This window comes from Rhipicephalus microplus, chromosome 2, assembly GCF_043290135.1.
Source record: "Rhipicephalus microplus isolate Deutch F79 chromosome 2, USDA_Rmic, whole genome shotgun sequence".
Lineage (NCBI taxonomy): Eukaryota > Metazoa > Arthropoda > Arachnida > Ixodida > Ixodidae > Rhipicephalus > Rhipicephalus microplus.
The window spans coordinates 34,684,966-34,708,558 of NC_134701.1; the positions used below are offsets into that span (position 1 = coordinate 34,684,966).

Consider the following 23,593-nt stretch of genomic DNA (forward strand, 5'->3'; position numbering starts at 1 on the left):
TTACGGAAAGATACCGTTTTAACCAACGCAATCAAGAACCGCACGAAAGCATCAGCGACTTCATAGTAGGACTCAAGAAACTGGCTGCAACATGTGAGTTCGGCACATTTCTTGAGCAAGCCCTGCGAGATCGTCTCATCGCGGGATTGTGTTCCGACAGCATACGGTGCAGGCTTCTGGCGACACCTGATGCAGAATTAACCTGGGAGCGCACCTGCAGCATTGTAGCAGCCATGGAATCTGCTACTAGAGGCACTCGGGAAATGGTGGCGACCCTCGCAACAGGGACCCCCGTCGACAGCGACGTTCACTGGAACAAGGAAACGGCAGCTGGACAACGGCAAGCACCTGCTGGGGACTACGCACGGAGTTTCATGCCGAAAACCACTTCAGCTGCAGGTACACAAGAGACTAAGGGGTGTCATCGTTGCGGTGGGCGGCACTCTCCTGTAAGTTGTCCGTTCATGAACAGCCGTTGTTTTAAATGTAACAAGAAAGGCCATGTAGCCAAAATGTGTAAAACTAGGGCGCCTATTCATTGCCTGGCTAATGATGCAACGCGTGATGAGTTGTTGACACTGTGTCACACAGACCGTAGGTCGGGCACGCCTGCCATTGTGGTGCCGTTGCTGATAAACGGAAAAAAGATTTCGATGGAGCTAGATACAGGCGCAGCCGTATCGGTAATGTGTGAAACAGAATGTTTAAAACATTTTCCCGATGCAAGTTTCAGGGAAACAGATGTTAGGCTAGTCACCTACAATGGCACGCCTGTCACGGTCAAAGGTATTATGGATGTTGATGTAGAGTACCAGAGCCAACACGTTCGCTTGCCACTAGTGATTGCTAAGGATAGCACAGGGGCTAGAATGCCAACATTATTAGGGCGGGAGTGGCTAACGAAAATAAAACTCGACTGGCTGAATGTGGTACGGGTGCAGAACGTACGGGAAGAAGCACAGATAACTGATAAGTACCGCGAGGTATTTCAACCAGGATACGGGGCCATTAAAGGGTTTCACGCTAGTATTGTGCTTAAGAAAGGCGCTACTCCTGTTTTTTGTAAAGCGAGACCAGTGCCATACGCGTTACGCGAGCAGGTAGAACAAGAGCTGCTTAATATGGAGAAGGCAGGCATTGTGTACCGCGTGAGGCACAGTGCTTGGGCCACCCCACTGGTGGTTGTGCCGAAAAAGAATAATGGCATTCGACTGTGCGGGGATTACCGGGTCACCGTCAATCCTTTCGTGGTAGTTGACCATTACCCTCTACCGCTGCCTGAAGATATATTCACCACGTTGCAAGGTGGAGCTGTGTTTTCAGTTCTTGACCTGAGTAAGGCGTATCTGCAACTGGAATTAGATGAGCACGCTCAGGAACTGCTCACCATTAACACGCATATGGGCCTTTTCCGGTACAGGCGCCTACCCTATGGTGTAGCCTGTGCACCAGCCGCATTTCAGGCGGTAATGGACCAAGTCCTGAGGGGCTTGCAAGGCACGGCTTGCTATCTTGACGATGTCATCATAGCGGGAGGTAGCTACGAGCAGTGTCGTGAAAGAGTGGAACAAGTACTCATGCGCCTAAGCGAATACGGTATCAAGGTCAACGCGGAAAAGTGCAGCTTGTTTAAAAAAAGAGTAACCTACTTGGGGCACGAAGTTGATGGCAATGGGTTGCACCCTACCAGTGACAAAGTAAGGGCGATAAAGAATGCACCCAAGCCAGACAATGTCACGCAACTAAAGGCATTTTTGGGACTGGTCAATTTTTACGCAAAATTTTTACCAAATGTAGCTACAGTCCTGGAGCCTCTTCATGGCTTGCTGCGCAAGGAAACCAAGTGGCACTGGTCCCGACTATGTGACGACGCGTTCAACAAATGTAAAACGTTGTTGACGGATGAAAGTGTGTTGGAAATATATGATGTGGCAAAAGAAATTCAGCTCACGTGTGACGCTTCAGAGTATGGCCTAGGAGCCGTACTATCGCATGTCGTGAACGGCCAAGAGAAGCCTATCGCTTTCGCCTCAAGATCGCTGTCAGTGTCCGAGCGGAACTACGGACAAATAGAGAAAGAGGCACTGAGCATAGTATTTGGAGTAAGAAAATTCCACAAGTATCTATATGGCAGGGCATTCAACGTTTTAACGGATCACCAACCACTGACGGCTCTTTTCGACCCACACCGACATTGCGGGGCCGTGGCAATTGCCAGGGTACACAGATGGCTGACATTTCTAGCAGACTATCGGTACAAAATTACGCATAAGCCGGGCTCCGCCATATCGCATGCTGATGCTTTGTCACGGCTACCGTTGTCGGAGGGGGGGCATGACGAGGACACAATTTGCTACTTTTCCACGTTGTCAGATTTGCCGCTGACCGCGAAAGACATTGAGCGTGCAACAGGGTGTGACAGTTTGCTGCGAGTTGTGCGAAATAGGATATGGCAAGGTTGGCCAAAGACTGTCAGTGCGGAACTGCAACCGTTTTGGGTTCGCCGATTTGAGCTCACGGTGGACGAGGGCTGTATTGTGTGGAATAACAGGGTTGTTGTTCCTGAAAGCTTGAAGACTGTAGTACTAGCACTCTTGCACGAACAGCATCTCGGGATCTCAAAAATGAAGGCTGTTGCACGGTCAATGGTCTGGTGGCCGGGTATCGACGATGCCCTTGAACAGGCGGTGCGCAAATGTAGTATCTGTCAGGCAGTACTTCCTGCAGCGCAGCCAGTTCCTTTGTTTCCATGGAAAGTTTGTGAACACCCGTGGCAACGAGTCCACTTGGATTTTGCGGAAAAAGAATCGCAAATCTTTCTTATTGCAGTAGATGCTTTTTCCAAATGGATAGAGGTTAAGTGTATGCAGTCGACCACGGCTGCGAAAACAGTCGAGGCTGTGCGTTCCTGGTTTGCGTCGCACGGGTTACCTGTGGAAGTGGTTACTGATAACGGGCCTCAGTTCCGCGCAGCGGAATTTCTAACTTTCCTGAAAGCGAATGGCGTGAAACATACGCTCACCCCACCGTATCATCCGCAATCTAATGGAGCGGCCGAGCGAGCGGTGCAAACAACTAAGAAGGCTCTCCTGAAGCAGTTAATGGATGACGAAAGGACAGGTACAAACAGGTCACTACAACATCGCCTAGATAATTTCTTGTTCTCGTACCGCGCAACCCCGCACACTTTCACTGGGAAATCACCAGCAGAATTGTTTCTGCGACGGAAACTGAGGACCCGCTTATCATTGCTACGACCAGATGTGAACGGTGTGTTGACTGACCAAGCAGAGGAAGTGAAAACATCCGCTGACAAGCGGCGCGCAGTGTTTCGTTCTTTTGCGATGAATGAGTGCGTACTGGTACGATCAGTGCGTGGAGAGACTGTGAAGTGGTTACCGGGTAGAGTGTTGCAGGTAAAATCAATATGCACATACTTAGTATTGGTGGGAAATCGTGTGCGATATGTGCATGCCGATCATTTGCGCCACTCCTGTCTGGAACGGGAGAAAGAGCCAGCTGTGGACGACGAGTTCGAGCTGCCGCATGTGCCCGAAGAACGGGACCCTACTACTTCGACGACGACGCTGCCACCGATTACCCAACACCAGTCGAGCACGGAGCGTATGCCGCAGCCGGACATGACTACGCTCCGGAGAAGCACCCGACAACGCCGGGCGCCTGATCGCTGGGGCTATAGTAGCCGTACTTAAAGTTGTCAGAAAGGGAGTGTTGTGTTCATATCGCGATAGGCTACACCTGTCGTAGTTGTCAAGTTGCGGTGATAAGTGAATGATCGCCACTGCGCATGTGTAACCTGGAGCCACTTGTATATAGGGGCGTGTGCCCTACGTTACGGCGTCGTTGTGCTGTTGTGAGGCTGCCCTTTGGCATGCCTGAATAAAGGATTCGAAAAGCATGCCCTGGTTCTGAAGTTACAACAGACCTGCTCTATAGTTTTGCTGGACGATACCTGGTAATGGCGATACAGCAGTCCCTTCTCTCTAAAAAACGAATATTGGGGGTTCGATCTTCTCCCATAAAATATCTGGCCGATCTTGTTTCCACAAGCCTCTAGGGTCTTATTTTTCGCTTGTACATCCTTAAAATCTTGTTGGTTTACTTCTCAGGCCTTTAATTGCACCGTCCCCGAGTATGATGATGAACTTGTGCTCTTGACTCCTCCAAGTAACACTATCTTGCCACTGTCTTCCTTTTCGTCTAGCCCATTCGATGTCACATTCTGCTTCGCTTTCCTCTTGGTATCTTTTTTCTTCCATTCCCTGTGTGGGTCACGTGGATCACGAGCTCTTGGGACATTTACAATAATGACATCTTAGAGCGGGAATGTCATGCACTTCACAGTCTCCATGCCACAAAAGTATAGCGAAAGTACTTCAATCTTTGCTTCCGAGACAGTTAGCTTGCTGCCATCGGCTAAGAGCATTGTTGTAGTGAACCTTTTAAGTGCTTCATCTGGCACAAGTGAGCATCGCACTACTGTCCTGTTGCTACCCATGTCCCGTAAAACAGCTACAGTTTTGCCAAACAAAAGTCCTTGCAAAACCAGCATCCGGCACTTCGTTCTGCTATTCTTTCGTTGCACATTTATTGCCCCGGTAATGTCGTCTTCTTGCCTGTAGTCGGGGTCCTGATCACTGTCTCTTAGTTTTTCCTCTTTGCACAATATACACGAAGCCGCCCCGCCGTGGTGGTCTAGTGGCTAAAGTACTCGGCTGCTGACCTACTTGCCTTGGTGAAAGGATGTCTAGTCGAGCGATGAATTCACTGAGCTTTCTATGAAGAATTTTTTCAATTATTTTAACTAAGTTTGAAGTAAGCAAAATTAGCCTAATGTTATCTAGGACATATCCTGAGGCTTTGATTTTTTCGCAACAACACAACTTTAGCAATTTTCCATGCGCTTGGAATCCATGTGTGCTGTAAGGAGCAGTTAACAATATTCAAAAGCTCATCGGGATGGGAATGAAATATCAATTTAATCGTAGAGTTTGTAATCTGATCTGGACCGGGAGCCACTTGATTTACAGTTAGTTTGATATCTGCCAGTTCCGCCATAGTGACTTCCTGAGTGTCCGCGGTTGAGCTTTTGAATGCCGTAGGTCTTAAGCATGACAAAGCGAAACGCGCTTCAAGTCCTTTCGCGATGCTTTCTAACAAATCGGTTGTCTCTTTAGGAGACAGCACTACTGAATGCGAATATGCTGGTACCTGCGTCGATTTTTTGTTCCATAGAAACCTGTACAGGACAGATCGTTTATCAGGGTTTGATAAATGCAAATGTAAGTCAGATTTGTGTTTATCTTTAGCTATAGCAACTGTACGCTTGAACAGTGCTGCATGGAATTTATAGCGAACCCAATTTTTCGGAGTATGGCTGTGGCGTAAACGTTTCCAAGGAGCTTTACGTCTTCTATACGCAAGCGTACAATCTTCATTCCACCAAGCTGAATTTGACGGTGTGCTGCCGTACTTAACAGAAAACTCTGCCGGCTGAACAGAGTCACTTAGACATGCTACTACTGAAGCAGCTCGTTGCTGTTTGACGCGTCCTCTCAATGACGAGAGCGCGGAGTTTAAAACAGTTTTATAAATTTTATGGCTCGTGAATCATTGTTGCCGGATCCCAGATGTGAGTTGTGATAGCATTATTTCATAGGTAATCAGTACATGATCTCTACTCGTCCCATTATCAAACGTTTCCCATGATGAAATTATAAACTGGCCACCTGAAAACTTAGGTCTAATGTTGATGAGCTTATCCCGCGTAAAAAGGTAACTTGTCCAGAGTTATGACAGCGAAAACTATTATCCTGTAACCAATTCCACAATCTTTTGCCACAGCCATCTATTTTCAATCCCCAAGAAGTGTGATGCGAGTTAAAATCCCCTGCCAATAAAATTGAATTTGATGAAAAATTCTTGATAACAGAATCTAGGTGATCTGTGCGTCTTACTCCATTCAGAAAGTACGCATAATTCACTGTAATCTTGTTGGAGCCAGGTAGCAAACAATCCATTCCTAACAATTTACAATCTGGACAAATATGTTTAAAAGTTACAATAACATGATGATACATTTTTTGAAGATATTAGGGCCAATAATCCACCTCTCCTACCTGGCCGATCCAGTCTAAAAGTTCGAAAATATTTCAGAGTAAGTGTTTGGTTTACTGAAAGCCAGGACTCTTGAAGTAAAAAAATATTAGGACTTGTTTGCTGTATGAGATAAATAAGATCTATGTAAGCGGAATATACGGAACGACAATTTCACTGAAGAACTTTTACAGGCGCTATAATGGACTTAATAGTATTGTTGACTCGACTGTAGAATGCAAAACGTCCAGCTCGTTGTTGCTATCAGTAGTAACTTTTTTAGGTTTCGACATTGACAAACTTGTTGGAGACAATGGAGCGCTGCGTCGTTTATGAATGATATTACCAAGCCTCATGTCACCAAACGACCCACTGGGCCCCACAGGGACCGGGGAGTGAGAACTGACGAGCGTTTCTGGGGGAACATCTTCTTGACACCGATCATTTTGTTCATTGTCGAGATGCTCAGCTTCACCCTAGACCGTGACAGTGTGTGCAGTCAAGGAGGGAATAAGGCTGTGTAACCTGGCAGCGAGCATCTCAGTCAGACCTTCAGCAAAGGTGTTGAAAAGCCGTTCCATAATCATCGGCATGACCTTATCTATCGCTGCCGACACTGCGGAAGCGACCGTCACTTCAATGGACTCACACTGGCGTGATGTAGCAGCAGTGTACTCCACTTCGCGCTCTTTAATGAAGGATGTTGCCTCAGACCGAGAACAACGGCATTTCTCCATTATATCTTGAATTTGTGTTTCACGTTCTCGAGCACGGCAGCTATTGTCCGTGGCTGTGTGTGCTCCATCACATAGACAACACCTGCAGTTGTCTACCTGACAATTTGATGCGACATGTGCCCCACCGCAACTCGCACATCTCAATGAGGACCTGCAAGCAATAGCGCTATGTCCAAATTGCCAGCAGCTTAGGCATTGCAGTGGGCGAGGTGTCAATGCCTCTACACGGAATAGATAAGGCCAGGCCTTCAGTTCAGAGGGGCATGTGAGACCGGCAAAGGTAACGATGACTCTTTCAGTAGGGACTCGCGTATCACCTACAGGTCTGGTGGATCTATAGAAAGATATCACGCCAGCCGAAGAGACCATCTTTAAGAATGCTTCAGGACTAATGTTAGTTGGAACACCATGAACAATGCCCTTCACACACGCAAGATGAGGGGGGATAAAAGCGCGAACAGCAATGAACGCAAATCTCGTGGCGGCCAGTAAATCTGTTAAGCATTGAATATTTGAAGACCTGCATAGTATGCCAGTCTTGCCGAAACGCCTCACCTACGGGATGTCCAAAAAATGACCGCTTATGTTACGAAGTTCTTCTTGAAACACCTCTGTTTTACTCAACCGAGTGGCTCCACCATCAGTTGGCACAAGCGCGACAGGCAAACTGCTTACGCCGTTCTTGAGGAAACACTCCAGTGGTACCGATTCAGCAGGGCGACTGGCCGACCAGGGCGAGCCTTGGCCGGGGCCGGAGACCGGTATTGATGGCTCCTGAAAAATCAGCAAAAAGAAATTCTACCACTAATAAAGAACCAAAGGTGATAAGTGTGGCCAATCCCCTCTCACAGGACGTGCAATCGAAAGCCCTGCAGCTGGTGGCAGCCTCATCCTTGGACTTCGTCTCCCTCTGGCCACCCCTGCGACTCTTCTTCTTCTTCTCTGTCTTGCGGCTGCATCTGTGTGGCATTGGCTCTTCAGTCATTTCTTGTTATTTATTAACATCCCTGCCAGCCTCTTCTTCCTTGCCTACTTCCAACATTGTTCATGGCGCGCACTTCAAATTCCACTTGCCCCGTTTCAAGTTCCGCGCACTCCATCACAGTAGCCATTGGTGGCACATACCCGCACATACTGGGGATGAGAAATGGGAGATGGCGGTAGCTGGAGTGTTCACTAGATGAACGCATGGATAGACGGATGGACAGACAGACAGACAGACTAGCAGACGATCGAACAGATGGATATATGCGCGGACGTATGGACGGATTGACACACAAAGAGACACAGGCAAATAGATGGACAGACTTGCGGACAGACGGATGCACGGATGGTCGCGCAAACGGACGGAAGCACGGACGGGCTGACAGACGCTTTACCCCACTCATCATCATTCACTCTGTGGATATGCTGTGATTTTCTTTTGAGATTTCAATAGATTTATTTGATAGTTTGAAAACTTTTACAGCATCTTTTTATGAAGTTGCACTTATTGTGGAATGGTGCACTGAAGTAAACTTGTCGATGAAGTGGCTGCATCCTGACGTATTTTGTGAACAAGTACCAAGACAGATGCCATGTGCCTTCAGAGTAAACAAAAAACATGCAAGCAGCTAGCGATATAATTCAACAATCGACACAATGAGGATCCGTGAACTGCCGACCAAACAACTAGAAAAGTGTTTGCGCCACTTCAAGAAGATTTACAGGTACGTAAAAAAAGATGTTTTTGCAATCATAGCAGGTATGCGCTCTACTGTATAGGAGGTATTCACTTGAAATCATCCGCAAGGTGTGCTAGCATCATTCCAGGATGCCACCATCTTGGCGGTCTCGGTTGTTCGATGCGATCATGGTGGCTGCAGTGACAATGCAGAGCTATCAGTTTTTCTGTTTTTTTTTTTTGTGCACCTGTGGACTGCAATGGATATAAGCGCATACGCACGCGAGTCAGACGAACCTGCGTGATAGCGCTACCCGTAGAAAGTGCATCTGTGCGGCGGCATGGACCAACTCGAACTTGAAGATGCTGAACTCCAACGCGATGTTGAACTGTTGCCATGCGTAGACTTCCTGACATGACAACTTTTGTGTCACGTGATCAACTAAAAGCTTGCAAATCCATACCTGCCAAGTCTCCCAGATTGGCCAGGAGACTCCCGGATTAGGGCCATTTCTTCGGTTTGTACGGTTGTCATAAAAATCTCCCGGAAATCCAAATTTCTGTGAATGATCTGGCCGCATTGAAAAAAAAAGCAGCTCAGTACGCACAAGGCCTTTCGAACCTACCTCGTTTTATTACGGATGAGTTTAAAAAGGTGTTCATGTAAACATTACAGTAGAATCTCAGTGATGCGAAATTACGGCGGATACGAATTCATGAAATTTGCCAGCCAAAGTTCATTATGTCTATTGGGCCTAAATTTGAATGTCCTGAACACATTTCGTAATCGCAGAGGGTGATACAAAAACCATCGAATGAAGGCCGAGAGCAGCGTACCTGGAAGCTTCGGAAGTACGCATGCGACCAGCGCACGCACTGTCTTCTACAGTGCATGCGATTGTCGTTGCCACAACCGCTGTGGTAAAAACCGCGGTCGCTATTGACGCGATCATGTATGGCGACAACGTAACTGACAAGAGCCCCAAAAGTGTGGGCTTGATCAGTCAAAGCAACTCTGTGGATCGAACTGCGGCAGATGCGATCGTAGATGGCATAAAACGACCTAGCTTTGAAGCCGCTTGCGCAGCCGAGCACACGGGGATTGTAAAAGGAACTACCGTTTCGCACAGCTGCCGCGCATAAAACTGCGGTCGCAGCAACGCGATAGCAATGTACGAGCTCCAAGGGCACGCAGTGCTAGAATAAAGGCCGCAAATGCGTAAAAAAAGTTCATAGTTTCCCCGTAAGGGCGAAGCAACAAATGCGACAGCAACAACTTGGAGTGTCACGCTGAGAACGGCAAGCAGATCGAAACATGCAGCGCGCTGCTCACTCACAAATGACGCACGAAAACGACACACACAGGACGAGAGCGAACTAGCAACGTTTACCACTCAACAGGTAACGTGCTGTTGAAAGAAAAAGGATGCATGGTACATAATCACTAATACAGATGAGTACAAACTAACAAGTTCCCCAGTTAAACCTCACTGTGTATGAAAAGTGTACTCTTCTCGCTAAGGGGACCTGTGCAAAGACCGAAGCGGCCTTTGTGGGCCTGGAAACTAACGCAATCGTTCCAGTGAAAGCAGAAGGTACACAATTCTCCCCACCAAAGGATAAGAGCGCACGCACAAACATCTACCCCCCTCCCCCTCCACCCTTCATCCGCAGGGCATAGTACGCGTGAGAGATAAGCGCGTGTCCACGCATCGCGAAGAGCTGGATGCCGAGTGCTGGTCTTTCTTGAGTTATAAATATATAAATATATATACGGTGAATGACGGTGGCGATGACAAAAAACCAGCCTAGACTGTCCATATAATTGCTATCGCAACAAAAAAGGGCCAAACGCGTTTTTGGCGATCCTGTCAAAAGAATCTAGTAGTGAGCAAAGCTTTAACCTGCGCTTTTGCGGCAGCCAGCTGTGCCGTCCCGTCTGTTCACGTGTGTCCCAGGAAGACATACTCGAGTTGTTTTGAAGGAAATAGATTCTGCTTCGAGACTCTCACATTAGTGGGAAACCCTAACCTCGTGTGTTCGGCCACTCCAAGCCACTATAAGACCGCAACGCTGATGTTGGTGCTTGACAACAAGGCCCCCCCATCCCACCCCCTCTTGTTTTTTGTGATGTTTTTTTGTTTGCTTGTCCTTGGGTTTTCTTTTTTTTGGTGCCGAAAAAAAATGGGCAAATAATTCAGCCCCCTCCGTTGTGGAAATCTCCCGGATTCAGAATCCTTGAACTTGGCAGGTATGCAAATCCAAGGAGGTTCACAACTATTTTACGAACGGATGGGTGCAGCAGCTAGGTGTGCAGGTTTTCCAAATAGCACGATTGTAGTGGTAGCTGGAAAGGCAAACAGATTTCTCTCGTTTACTTGTAATCGCGTTTATGGTGCCATGCGAGCGTTGTGTTGATACTGTAAATACAGTTACGGGATGTATGGCAGAAAAATGATCACAGCAATTATTGCAGTGCCTGTTTCTTCTCAACAGCCGCTGTGTACCTTGCTCATGTGTAGCCGACTGATGGCATATGTTTAGTGCAGGCGTGGAAGTTCCGCCGTACAGCACGATTGCTGTTGTTGTAAAGATAAGCCGACGTCCCGTTTATTTCTAACCACGTTTATTTTGTTGTGCTAACGCCGGTGAATCTGGTAAACAGGAAAGGGAAGGCAGGATGTCTCGAAGGTTAATGCAGTGAAACAACTCCATCCTTCGTCGTGGTGTCACCTCTGTGGTCTTCTGCCATGATTCAGCACTTTTTGTGTAAAAAAAGAAACTTGCCGAGGCGACATTTTGATCCCCAGGCTTCTTTATCGTGTGGCTGTTACAACTAAATATGGCACAGTTCACCAGTGTCGTTGCTGATTGGCGTGCAACCACAGCGCGTACCGCCTGTCCTCGAATGCAAATGAACTCGTTCAGACTTTCCACGTAATAAATGCGGGCCGTGCACATGACACTACTGTATGTGAACTGAGGAGGACAGCTTGTACAGTACAAACCTTTGAAACTTTTCCTATCATGCGCGGACAGTGAAGACTGAGCGCACACAGAATGCAGCCCGGTACTGCACTTACGAACTCGCGAACAGCCGCACCACCTAGATGGCGGTGCTGCTCGGCGATGCTATCGCCAACCTTGCGGATCAAGGTTCAGTGCATAACCCCTATACTTGTGACACAATCGGATAGTAGACATTGACAAGGTCGTCGCTTCCAAGTTGAAACGTGCCAATTATATAAAAGCGCGTTGCGATGAGCAGCTGCATGAGACGGGACACAACGAACCCACTAACATGGATATTTTCCTGTGAAAAAGGCACAGTGAGCAGATTCTTCCCCGCACTTTTTGTGAAGTGAGGGTGGCACAAAAATTCCTGCTTGTTGTAAGTGTCGCCGAACGTTTAGGGCTCGCCGCGGCGGTGACGTGTATGTATACGCTGTACCGTTCAATATTTCTTCTTTGCAGTCCACATAATAAACGGAATACACAAAGCTGTCGTCCCCTGCCATTAAGGAAGCCTTAAGGTAGGTCATAGGCTGCCTTAACCGAGCCTTACTTAGGTACGAGGAAAGCTCCACGATAAGTACAAGGTAGGTTCTTGAAACGCGTTAAGGGCGGACTTATAACTAAGGTTGACTGAAGTCATAAGGACGAGGTCAAGTTAGATTTTAGAATACTGGGGTTAGTATGCAGTCATTTCTAAGAGTACATACTTGATTTTGCTGTTTGTCACATTTGTTTAAAAAAGGGAAGTGTAAGGCATGCTTCTTTGCATAGCATCTTATACTGTAGAGAGAAATTGAGTGATGGCATATGTGTACATACAAAACCTAGTCATTGTGAGTTTTCTGGTGTGAGAAACTTGGCGAGCTACGTTTTGTGGGTCACAGGTCGGCCAACAGGTGATGGAAACTGCTGCCAAGTCAAACCTGAAGAAGGTCACATTGGAACTAGGTGGCAAGAGTCCCAACATAGTTTTCAAGGATGCTAACTGTGAGTGTACTCAAGATTTGCACACACGTTATTTGCTACGCAGTTTTTACAGAAAGGAAATTAGACTAGCTCAGAGGAAGAGAATCAAACAGGCTTTGTAAAAACGAAGGGTGTGCGAATATTCCGGCTTTCGAATATTTTTTAGTTTTTGTCATTTGATTCGATTAGCATTGAAATTTTACTGCTCGAACTATTCGAACACTATGTACAGTCGACATTGAGTTGGTGGTGGTTCAATTGAATTTTTAATATGCTTCACCCCGTCATATTTTCACATTGCGAAAGCCACCTTTCAGGCCCTACTACGGTTACAAATGTATTGACCACAGCTGTGCGAACAGCAAAATTTTGGTGTGCCAAGTGAATTCGCATATTGAAGGGCAAAATCTAATCAAATATTTTCCTATTATTTCTGTACTATATTTTGAATACTCTGAGGCGAAAATGCAGAAAAAGTTTGAGAGTGTTTTTAAGCATATTCTTCCAAGCTAGCAACAAAAAAGTGCTTCTTTTGGCTAGGTTGATGAAGCGCTGGCGGGGAGGTGTTTCACAGTTGTCTTACCAAGAATGAGGCAATATAGAGGCTGAATTGTTTTTATGCGCATGATTTGGTGCAACCAAAGTGTTGCCGGCAATACTTTACATGTGAAAAGCAAAGATGCTATTTTCTCAACATCTCCTCGTCCTTCAACTTCTGCAGAAGCCAAGCCAATGTGGCAAACAAGGGCTTCCTTCAAATTCAGAGCTCCAAATCTGCCTTTTAAACGTCAATATGATAACACCTGAAATTTTAAATGCTAAAAATTAGTCATCTTATTTTTTGGACTTCCTGCTCAAATTTTGGGTCTTGAACAGCATTAATTGAGCCTCCCCAGACCTGTCACATCTACCATGTTCATGTGGGAACCAGCGTTTTCTTAAAAAGCTAGCAAACAGGCTCAGACTCTTTTTACACCTGCCAAACAAGTTGACATATTCGTATGGTAGACCCGCGCGTCATATATTACAGCACTACTTGCCACACAGACCTTCCATTTCGAAAAAACGATTCTCGTACCTCATTAGCTTCTGACAAATCCCCCTTGTATGTGCAGTGATGCAAGTTTGCCCATGGGCAACTTGATGTATTACTGAGCTCGTTGATTGGGCCTTTGTCCTACGATACAGTGCCTTGGCCCTGTGTTGATGCAATCCCAGCCGTGCAGTGCACATTTTCATAATCCTGGGCTGCCCTGTGCCGTTTTGTTGAGCCAGAGACTACTGGCAGAAACAGTATTGCCAGAACGAAAGCCTTTGCGATAAAGAGGGGTCTCTACTTTACCCCCAGGGAAAGGGTGCTACTGCGCTTCCTCCCCGCGCCACTATGACACGTGCTCATGCTCAGGATGCCCTGCTCGGTTGTTGGCTGTCTGCCGATGACTTATCGCAGACGTTTCGTCTTGCCGAAGTGAGCGAAGTCGGGGTGATGGGCAACGACTCCCCTTTTCTGTGACTGAGAAGGGTCTTGAGGTCACACGAAAAGTGTGAAACCAGCTAGAACAGATGTTATCTGTAACTTCCTTTTTATAACACACATTTGCACAATTCTCGTGGCAGCTTGTTCACATAGCAAAAGTGCACATGTTTCACTTCGTAACAATTTTCGTACCTCGGGGTTGTTTACTGGCTCTTTGAGTCAATACATTTGCGACAGTAGTGGAGCCTAAAAGGAAGCTATGCTGCTATGCGAGACTATGATGGGGTGAAGCTTAATAAAAGTTTGAAGGGGTCACTGTCGACCGGACATTGACATTATTTGTCTGTTGGAAGTTCAAATAGTAAAATTCCAGTGCGAGCGGGAATAGCAAACACTATTAGAAGAATCTTTGAAATTTTGAATATTCGCATACCCACAGTATCGATTCAAGACAATATGGAGATGATAGATGCGACAGAGTTGGGGCCTCAATTAAAACTGTTTTGGACCTAGACTTTAGAAAGTGTGAAAAATGGGACGCTGAAGATTTTTAGTATCTGAAATATCGGTGGTTCTTGTACATTGATGTCTAAGAGGCAGATTTGAAAGCTAGAATTGAGGAGGCATGCCCTTGTACGCCACATCGGTTGTGCTTTTACAGAAGCTGAAAAAGGGAGGAGAGGCTGAAGAAAAAGTAGTGTCCTTGACTTTAACGTGTAAAGTGTTTTCCACAACACTTTGGCTGCACCAAATCCTGTACATGCATAAAATTCAGTTTCTGCATTGCCTCATTCCTAATAAGACGACTATGAACCTCCACTCTTCCCACGCGTCGCCAACCTGCCCAAAAGAAACTTCTATGTTGCTATCTAATACAAGTATGCTTAGGAATTCTCTCCAACTTTTTTTCTGCATTAGCACTTTGAAGTATTCGAAAATTATTAGAATTGCACTCAGTTTCATTATTCGAATTTGCTTTGCACACCAAATTTTGCTATTTGCACAGCTCTAGTAAAAATCAAATGAATGTTCTACAGAAAGCAAAAGGGCAGTTCTATTCATGCAGTAATACTAATCTTCTGCACATCACAATAATTTAAAGTAAGTGTCTTAGCTTATTTGCTCATAGCAGGGAAGATCGTGCTTCTTTGTGCCTAGTTATCATGTGGGACTTCCCCAAAGTGCTTATTCTAATCTATAAGTACTATCACTCATGATGACGTTATTGATACAGCTGGCAGTGTGTGCCAGAATGCATCAGGTTGTGTGCAGGTCTGCACGCAGTAGTTATGTACATGTTGTGTAGACGGTTAACAGGAGCCGATAGCTTTCATGACATCACTGAATTGAGTACCAAATGTTGCCATAGACACAGAGGAACGTAGAAACATTCGTGATGTATATTATAGAATTGTGTATACTCTATTATGGCATGCGTGTATACTCTGTATACCACGTTTGCCAAGCCTGTGGGTATGGACAGTGTCAAACCAGATTCATGGCTTTTTTATCTGTACCCACCGTGCTGCATTGAATGTCTTTGAAGCTGAAGATATAAACCTTGATTGATTTATTGCATGCCACCGTTACAGTGGACGAAGCAATAGAGACTTCACATTTTGGACTGTTCTTCAACCAAGGCCAGTGCTGCTGCGCTGGCTCACGCATCTTTGTGGAGGGCGCCATCTATGATGATTTTGTGGCACGCAGTGTTGCACTTGCTAAGCAAAGAGTTCTTGGGGACCCCTTTGATGCTAACACCACACAGGGACCACAGGTATACTCTACTACTTAGTAGCTGTTGCAATACTCAATTTCCCACATTCGACATGCCGTTAGTATTATCAAAGAAAAAAACCTAAGGGCACACGAGAGAGAAGGAAAACATGCAATAGAAACTATGACTACCAGCTGAAATATCACACAGTGGCTACAGTGCATTTTCTACAGTATGACCCCAGTGTTTTTTCTTTTTCCATCTATTGTGTATGTGTCTGTGCGTCTCACTTTTTTTTTGTATGAGGTGAGTCACTACAAACCAGCTCAAATATATGCTGACATGAAAATCGCAGGTTTAATCCTGGCCGCGGCAGTCACATTTCGATGGAGGTGAAATGGTAGAGACCCATGTACTGTGCGAGGTCAGCACAGGTTAAAGAACACTAGATGGTTGAAATTTCAGGAGCCTTTCACTATGGCATCTATCATGATCATATCAGGGTTCTGGAACTTAAAATTTCACATATTATTATTAATATTGTTGTTATTGTTGTTGTTACAGCTCAACTATAATGTAGTTCTGTGTCAGTGTTGCAGCATGCTTCCTTTTTTCTTCCATGATACAAAATTTTCGCTTTAGCTCTTGGACAAAATGAGCTCCAAGTACAGCCTTTATTGCACAGTGTAAAAAGAAGAAACTTGCGGAAACAGCTAATCTTTGAGATAAGTAAAATGTAGCTGCAAACGAGCTGTGTCCTAGGGGTACTGACACAAAAACTCTGGCCTCCCATTTTTCTGCTGCAATGTGTTTCTGGGGGCCTGTTAGTCATAACACGACACATTATTTGCTGCAGCATGCAACAGATAATTTATTACAAAGCCCTCATTATCCAACAATTTTAGTTTCAGTTTGAAAGAGCTTCAAAAACGAGAAGCAGCCAGGTGCAACTATCGCCACCCAATGTGTGCAGCTCTTGACCATGTCAGCACACAAAACTGTGACACACTTCCGCATGGTCAGCATCAAGAATTACTTTGGAATAGGAAATGGGACTGCAGCGTCGCCATACACAAAACTTTCAAAGCGTGTGCCACAGCCGTGCACTAGCGTACACTGCCGTACACTGTATGCATGAAATTGTGTGTAAATGCAACGCCAAAATGAGAGCCTGTGAGTGCTATAACAAATATTTTTCATAATCCAGGTGGACCAGGAACAGTTGGGAAAAATCTTGACACTAATTGACAGTGGCAAGAGTGAGGGAGCCCGCCTCTTGTGTGGAGGAGCCAGGCATGGGTCTCGAGGCTACTTTGTTGAACCCACTGTCTTCTCGGATGTCAAAGATGGCATGCGCATTGCCAGAGAGGAGGTGAGGTCTGCTACAAAGCCTGCCTTGATTCCGGTGTTTTCGATATTTACCATTGTTCTGACAGTTTTGGTGCTAGTACTGAAGATGACTGCATTTTTGTTAAGACACTCACCCATCATGTTGTTTCAACATGAGCATTGTCACGCACAAGTGCAAGAAAAACTAAGTTTGGATTTATTTGCACAACTATCTTTATGTTACTCTTGGATGCAATGGACGTGTGCAATTTTGTCTTTTATTAAGAATACAGAAACATTATTACTAAAGCTGTGCGATTAGCAAAATTTTGGGTGTGAAGTGAATCCAAATATTGAAGTGCGAATAGATATTTCTTGAATATATTTCGAATATACTTTGAAGTGAAATTGCTGAAAAAGAAGTTAGAGAGGGTATTCTTATGAGATATCAACGCGAGCTTCTTTTGGCTAGGTTGATAGCGGGGTGGTATTTCATAGTCGTATCATCAAGAATGAAGCAATGCAGAGGCTGAATTCTATTTATGTGCAGTGATGTTCCCTGCAGGAAATTTTCTCTTTTTCGGGAAATTCTCACCTGTAGTTTTGAGCCAAAGGAAAAAAGCGAATCTTTGTGAATAATATTGCAGGGAATTTTAGGAATGGTAAATTCTTTTATGACGACTGTAATTAGCATTCACAACGCACCTTCATCAGTTCTGGCGCATGCACCACGCGAGCATAGCCTTTGAGATTTGTTTCTGATATTTACGCGGAGTGATTTCTAGTTTATTATGGGTGTTAGACTTGAAGCCCACAATTTGCAGTGTACTAACAGTATATGAATTAATAAAGTTATGCTTTAGCATGCTTTAGTTGAGCGGCAGTGGAGGGGCTAGTCATTATGTGAAAAGTCACCAGTACGTAAGACACATGGAATTATAGTATGTCTGTGCGTGGATGGAAGCATAAATCAGTACTGCAAAGTAACAAAAAAGCCAACCAAGGTGAAATGTATTTCACCTTCGTCGGCGTTTTTTTTACTTTGCACTGTTTGTCCCCGACAAGACGAGATTTCGTCGAACTCTTAAATAAATCAGTATTATTGTGCAGGGAAATATGCTGGGAATTTCGTCAACGTTTGCCGAGAAAAATCACCGCAATAAAGAATTTCCGTGTCTCTGAATGGGAAGTCTTTGGCATAGTATGGAACATCACTGTTTATGTGCATGGTCAAGTATTATTAAAGTGTTGTCGACAACACCTTAGATGGGAAGGGCAAAGATGCTATTTCCTCAGCTGCTGTTTCTCTTCCTAGAACTTCTGTGGAAGCCCAACTTATAAGGTGAACAAGGGTGCTCTCCTTTTGTGTTTGGAGTTCCTAATCTGCCTCCTAGATGTCAATAGGGAGCTTTCAAATAGAGTACACTAAGTTAGCGGCCGTTGTGGGTTTGGCGCTTGTGTATGGGTGCCGTGTAAGTTTTTAAATAGAGTTTGTCCCCTGCAAACGCTGACGCACACTCGGGTCACCGCAAAGGGGCTTTGCGGGCTGCACGCTGTTTTGGATTTTTTGCGGGTAAACCGCAAATGCTAACGGCAGTTAGCGTCATGACGCATGGGCAGTGGTAGCGACTGCAATGAATAGTGTTGGCGTACACCATTCGAAAACTTTCCACTATATAAAAACACCTGAAATTTCAGAAGCTGAAGAACTGCAGCATCTGATTTTTCAGAATTGCTGTCAAAATTTCAGGTACAAAACAGCATCGAGCCCCCAACCTCTGCCGCTTCTATCATCTTCATGTGGGAACCAGCCTTTTCTCGAGTCCGTACATGTGGGACTGTAGCAGAGCCTCAAAGGCAGCTTTGTCTCAATATGAGAGTTTTATGGGGTCAAGCATACCGTATTTACTCGCGTAATCCTCGCACTCGCATAGTTCTCGCACCCCCCACATCGCCCCAAAAAAATAACGTTTTTTTTTTTTTTCCTCGAGTAATTATCGCACCCCCAAAAACTACCGCAATAATGTTGTCTGCTCGTTCCAGCAACTGATAATGATAGCGTGCACCATCTGGCGCCATCTCTTAAGCTTCAAGCGTACTATTCCACGGAGGTTCAATCCAATTCAAGCCAAGCCGAAGTGGCCAGTGCGCGTTGCGGCGTGTTTTGTGTGTTGTGTCGGTAATCTTGGCACGTTATGGGGTGATACTTAAGCCACACGGCTGCTTCAAGTTGCAAATGATAGATCATGCGCTAAACAATGGCAACAGGGCCGCCGGTAGGCCCTTAGGAGCCTACGAGTTTTGTGTTCGCTACTGGCGACGGCAGCTGAAAGCCACCAAGACGCGTTGGGCCTGCCGTGTGCCTAAAACTGGGATTGATGGTAAACTTTATTTTTTCAGAAGGGAACTGCAGACGATTCTGTTAAATAGTCATCAGCCCAATACTGACGTCCTACGCTTACTTTTTGAGGGCTCCTGTTGAGCGCTGACCGCTACCGCTACGCCCGCAACGCCCACAAGCTTCGCGTATGGTATTCTAATTCTCGACTATTTGCTTCCACATTTTGTGTCTCAAATAAATCTTGCCTTGTGTTGAACCTCTGCTTTTATTGTTGAGGTAAGTTCTCATTATTACTTCTTAAAGCTTGCTGTAAGGTGCTTTTGTGAGAATTCCGATTTGCGCCCACTTCGTTTTCTTTTTTGCTCTCTGCGTTTTCGTAGAAAGTTTTCCCCGCGTAATTCTCGCACCCCCCAACTTTGCATCGGTTTTCTGGCAAAAAAGTGCAAGGATTATGCAAGTAAATATGGTATCATAAGTTTGAAGAGGGTACTGTCAATAGAGCTTTTGCAAGCTATCCCACAGCGTCCCGTGGGCGCGCGAAGCACTATGGGAAAAGTTGGTACGCCGTGAGAACCACATTTCTAGACTGGGTAAGTTGCAAAACTGAGCGATGTAGCGCGGCGCCGCCGCTGGCAGCGACAAATATGGCGCTGCTGTCGCATCCAGATTCACTCACTGCATGCTCGCTCACAGAACACCAAGCTTGCTCGTGTCACTCCCGTAACCTCCATCACTGTGCATGTTGCAGTGTGTCGATATCTGTAGAGGCTTCTTTCTGCGTTAAAATTTTTGTGCTTCAGAGCGCCCTGTTCTGCTTTGCATTTTCATCATGCCCGGATGTTGCGTTCTCGGCTGTAGAGTAGCTACTGGAAATAAGAGACACCACGACATTTCTTTTGTGCCCTTGTGTACCTGAGCAGCAAGAGGTATGGGACCACGCTATTCCTCGTGCAGATAAGAAACTGTCTCAGCACCTCACGTGTGTGTGATATGCACTTTCATGAGAAGGACATCCTGAAGACTTTCACTCACGTCATATGGTAAGAAGGTATAAATCTCAAGATAAAAGTGGGCCCTCGTCGAAGGATGCGTTCCACGAATATTCCCGAATTTGCCCGCTTACCTTTGCGACAAACGCGGGGCCCGCAACAAAGAAGCGAAAGCTGCCCGATAGGAGTGGGGTATTTTCCGGAATATCATCGGCGAAAAAGAATAGACTATCTCCGAGCACTGAGCTCAAATACAGTGAAATAAGTCTCGACATGCCGTCAACTAGTGGCGTCATTTCGCTTCAAAACATAGAAAACGTTATTTTGCATGCTGGCGGAAAGTTGAGAATGGCGAGACAAGACTTCTTGTGGTGTTTCTAGGGCTCAAAGAAAAAAAAAGAGCGCTATTTGTGGAGAAATGCATTGTCGTCGCAGAAGACATGATAGTCACCATTAGCAGCCGTCACCATCACTTAGCCAAGTCGCCTGGTAATGCAGATACCATCACCCAATGGGCCGAACTTCTGGAGGACATAGAAAAGCTGCAAGTGTGTTCGTGTTGTCCCAATTGATTGATATGTGGGGTTTAACGTCCCAAAACCACCATATGATTATGAGACGCCATAGTGGAGAGCTCCGGAAATTTTGACCACTTGGGGTTCTTCAACGTGCACCCAAATCTGAGCAGACTGGCCTACAGCATTTCCACCTTCATTGGAAACGCAGCCGCTGCAGACGGGATTCGATCCCGCGACCTGCGGGTCAGCAGCCGAGTACCTTAGCCACTAGACCACCGCGGCGGGGCATGTTGTCCCAATGCGCCAGCAGGCAGACTAGTGAGTAATGACTACGAAGTGCTCACCGATACCCCTAAGTGCAGTCTCTGCTCGAAGCTTTGGCTGCAGCTGTGTTAACAGGTTTCATTAGAGGAACTCCAGAAGAAACAGAGGGAAGACATGCTCTAGAAAATGGCCGCACGCGTAGCTTTTTGACGGTCTAAGTTGCTAAAGAATGTGACTGACATGAAAAAAAAAAAAAAAGCTGACTACATAACCAGACAAAAGCCACAAGATTACGCCACATTGTTGTAATTTATTTTCAAGCCCAAAAAACACAGCCACAAAAGAGGATGCCATACATTGTAAATGGGTTTTTCGCGTCTAAAAATCTATTGCGAACGTACACCAACTAGCAACTAACCTACAGACTCGTATGTTATGCTATATATATCAAGCATTGTTTATTGTGGGCAGTTCAGAAAACCATAATTATACTGTATTTGCCTTACACCACTAAATATTACGCAGTATTAAGTTTCTGCGGCCGCACAGCAAATCTCAATAATATACTGTTGGTAACCTCTTTCAGAACGGCCGCCACGGCGTCTTGCCATGACGACTACGCGTTTTCGTCTGCTAGCAGAAGCTAGTTGCGGCGCCAGCGCCACCAAACCGGAAGCTCTCCCGGCGCCGTGTGCCGAGTAGTCTGACGCGGGGAGTTTTGCAACTTACCTAGTCTAGAAACGTTGGTGAGAACTGACTCTTCTGTCGCCGGCTGCTCGTTGGCTCCGTGTGAGTGCACAAAACGAAAAGAACATGTTACCGCTTGTTTAATAGAGTCCGAACACACCTACATGTATCTATGCATGAAATGTGAAATGAATAACGCAGTCAGTGTAGGTATTACTGGACGGGTGTACATCAAACGTAGCTGATGAGCGGCATGCGAGTTGTGTACCGATACATGTGGTCAAAACCTGTTATCGTGAGGAATGCGAGCTGCAACACAGAATTCATAGTTATTCAAGGATGAACGGCTCATGCTTATAATACCATTGCGGTATGATTGGGATCGTTAACACAAGGCTGCAGAGAAGTGTTATAGCTATGTAATTTTAAAACTTTTTATGAACAAGTCACGTGCTGAAAAAAAGGAAAGGAAAACGCAATCTGAACACGTTTCAAGACGGAGGGATGGAACTAAAATTCACTGAGAGATAACTTACTCTGTTATTTTGTGGTTTCTTATAAGATGCTTGTGTCTCTGCGGGACATGTTTGCTGGCAGTATATTCCGCATTGAGTGAGACCACTATTGAGTTTCGTGTCGGCGCATTCAAATATTATTCAACGAGGAATAATGATGTCTTGCATATGCTCAGCGAAAAAAAAACTCGGGCACATTACATGAGCACTAGTTCCAGCTGCGAGAAAGTGTGGTGTCCTGCCTATATCATATTGCATCGGTTTGTTAAAACCTCATTCACACTGCAAACAAAAATTCATTCAGACAACCTTCACCTGCAAAAAAAAAAAAAAAAAAAAAAAACTAGGCATATTGCAATTATTCTATGCATACGTTCTGCAGTCTGAAAGGAAGTTGGAAAGGGATATAGGGGAGGGTTGTGTTTTCGGCTCCTCAGGCTTAGTAACGTTTCTACCATAGAGCGCAGAAGGTCACAGGGATCTGCAGTGGCCAGAGAAAAGTACTATTAGAGGCATGCCAATTGCTCTTTCAATTGTTGTGCAAGAGTTGCTAACCGAATTCACTCCCGTGCTCACATCTATACATTGGTCAGACGGGCTGATGTATCAACACGTGCCTCAGAGAGCACCAAATTCATTGATTGAAGCTATCGCATTGCACCTAACATTTTAAGTCATGCAATTTCATCTTCGAAGGGCTGGTAATCTCGCAGTCACTCTAACCAGACCGCCCGAGGAATATTGGGGACATATCATAAAGAACACCACACCCTGTTTAAGTCAATTAACCTTCGCTATCCTTACAACACAACTTTATTAATCAACGGTAAACACGCGCCTCGGATCTTGGTCTTTTTGTACCTCTTTTTGACGTGTGTGATGTACCACCATTTTCTTATATATGGTTGCTAACACGTGGGATAACCTTTGAGTTGTGAGTGTGCATTTCTGTTGTGCACATTTCTTTCCTAATCCTGCTTCTTTCTTTTTGGCCTGTGGGCTTTATTTCAACCTGCAGTTATAGTGCCAAGAGAAGTTGGTAAACGCATATGCTGCGAGTGTCGTGCAGTGGTCTAGTCAATTAATTTTATTTCATGAAATTGCACTTATTTCTAAAGCACTCTTTGAATATACCAGAACTATAAAACTTACTCGTAAATAGTGTCAAATGGCATTGATTCCTAATGCCTCCGTGAATTCATGAACAGTGCTTGCACCTGTTAGACAACTAAGTTGTTCTTCTTTTTTATTTATGTAG

General features: G+C 45.4%; 1 protein-coding gene across 2 annotated transcripts in view; it reads left to right on the forward strand.

Annotated features, from left to right (window-relative positions):
• The window catches only part of LOC119169147 (aldehyde dehydrogenase, mitochondrial), a 78,041-nt gene that overhangs the window by 25,338 nt on the left and 29,110 nt on the right, over positions 1-23,593 (forward strand). For both annotated transcript variants that reach the window (XM_075886365.1, XM_037420246.2), the window contains exons 7-9: positions 12,417-12,519; positions 15,568-15,752; positions 16,900-17,064. In XM_075886365.1, the coding sequence (XP_075742480.1) occupies positions 12,417-12,519; positions 15,568-15,752; positions 16,900-17,064 (453 nt within the window). The remainder of the gene's footprint in view (positions 1-12,416; positions 12,520-15,567; positions 15,753-16,899; positions 17,065-23,593) is intronic.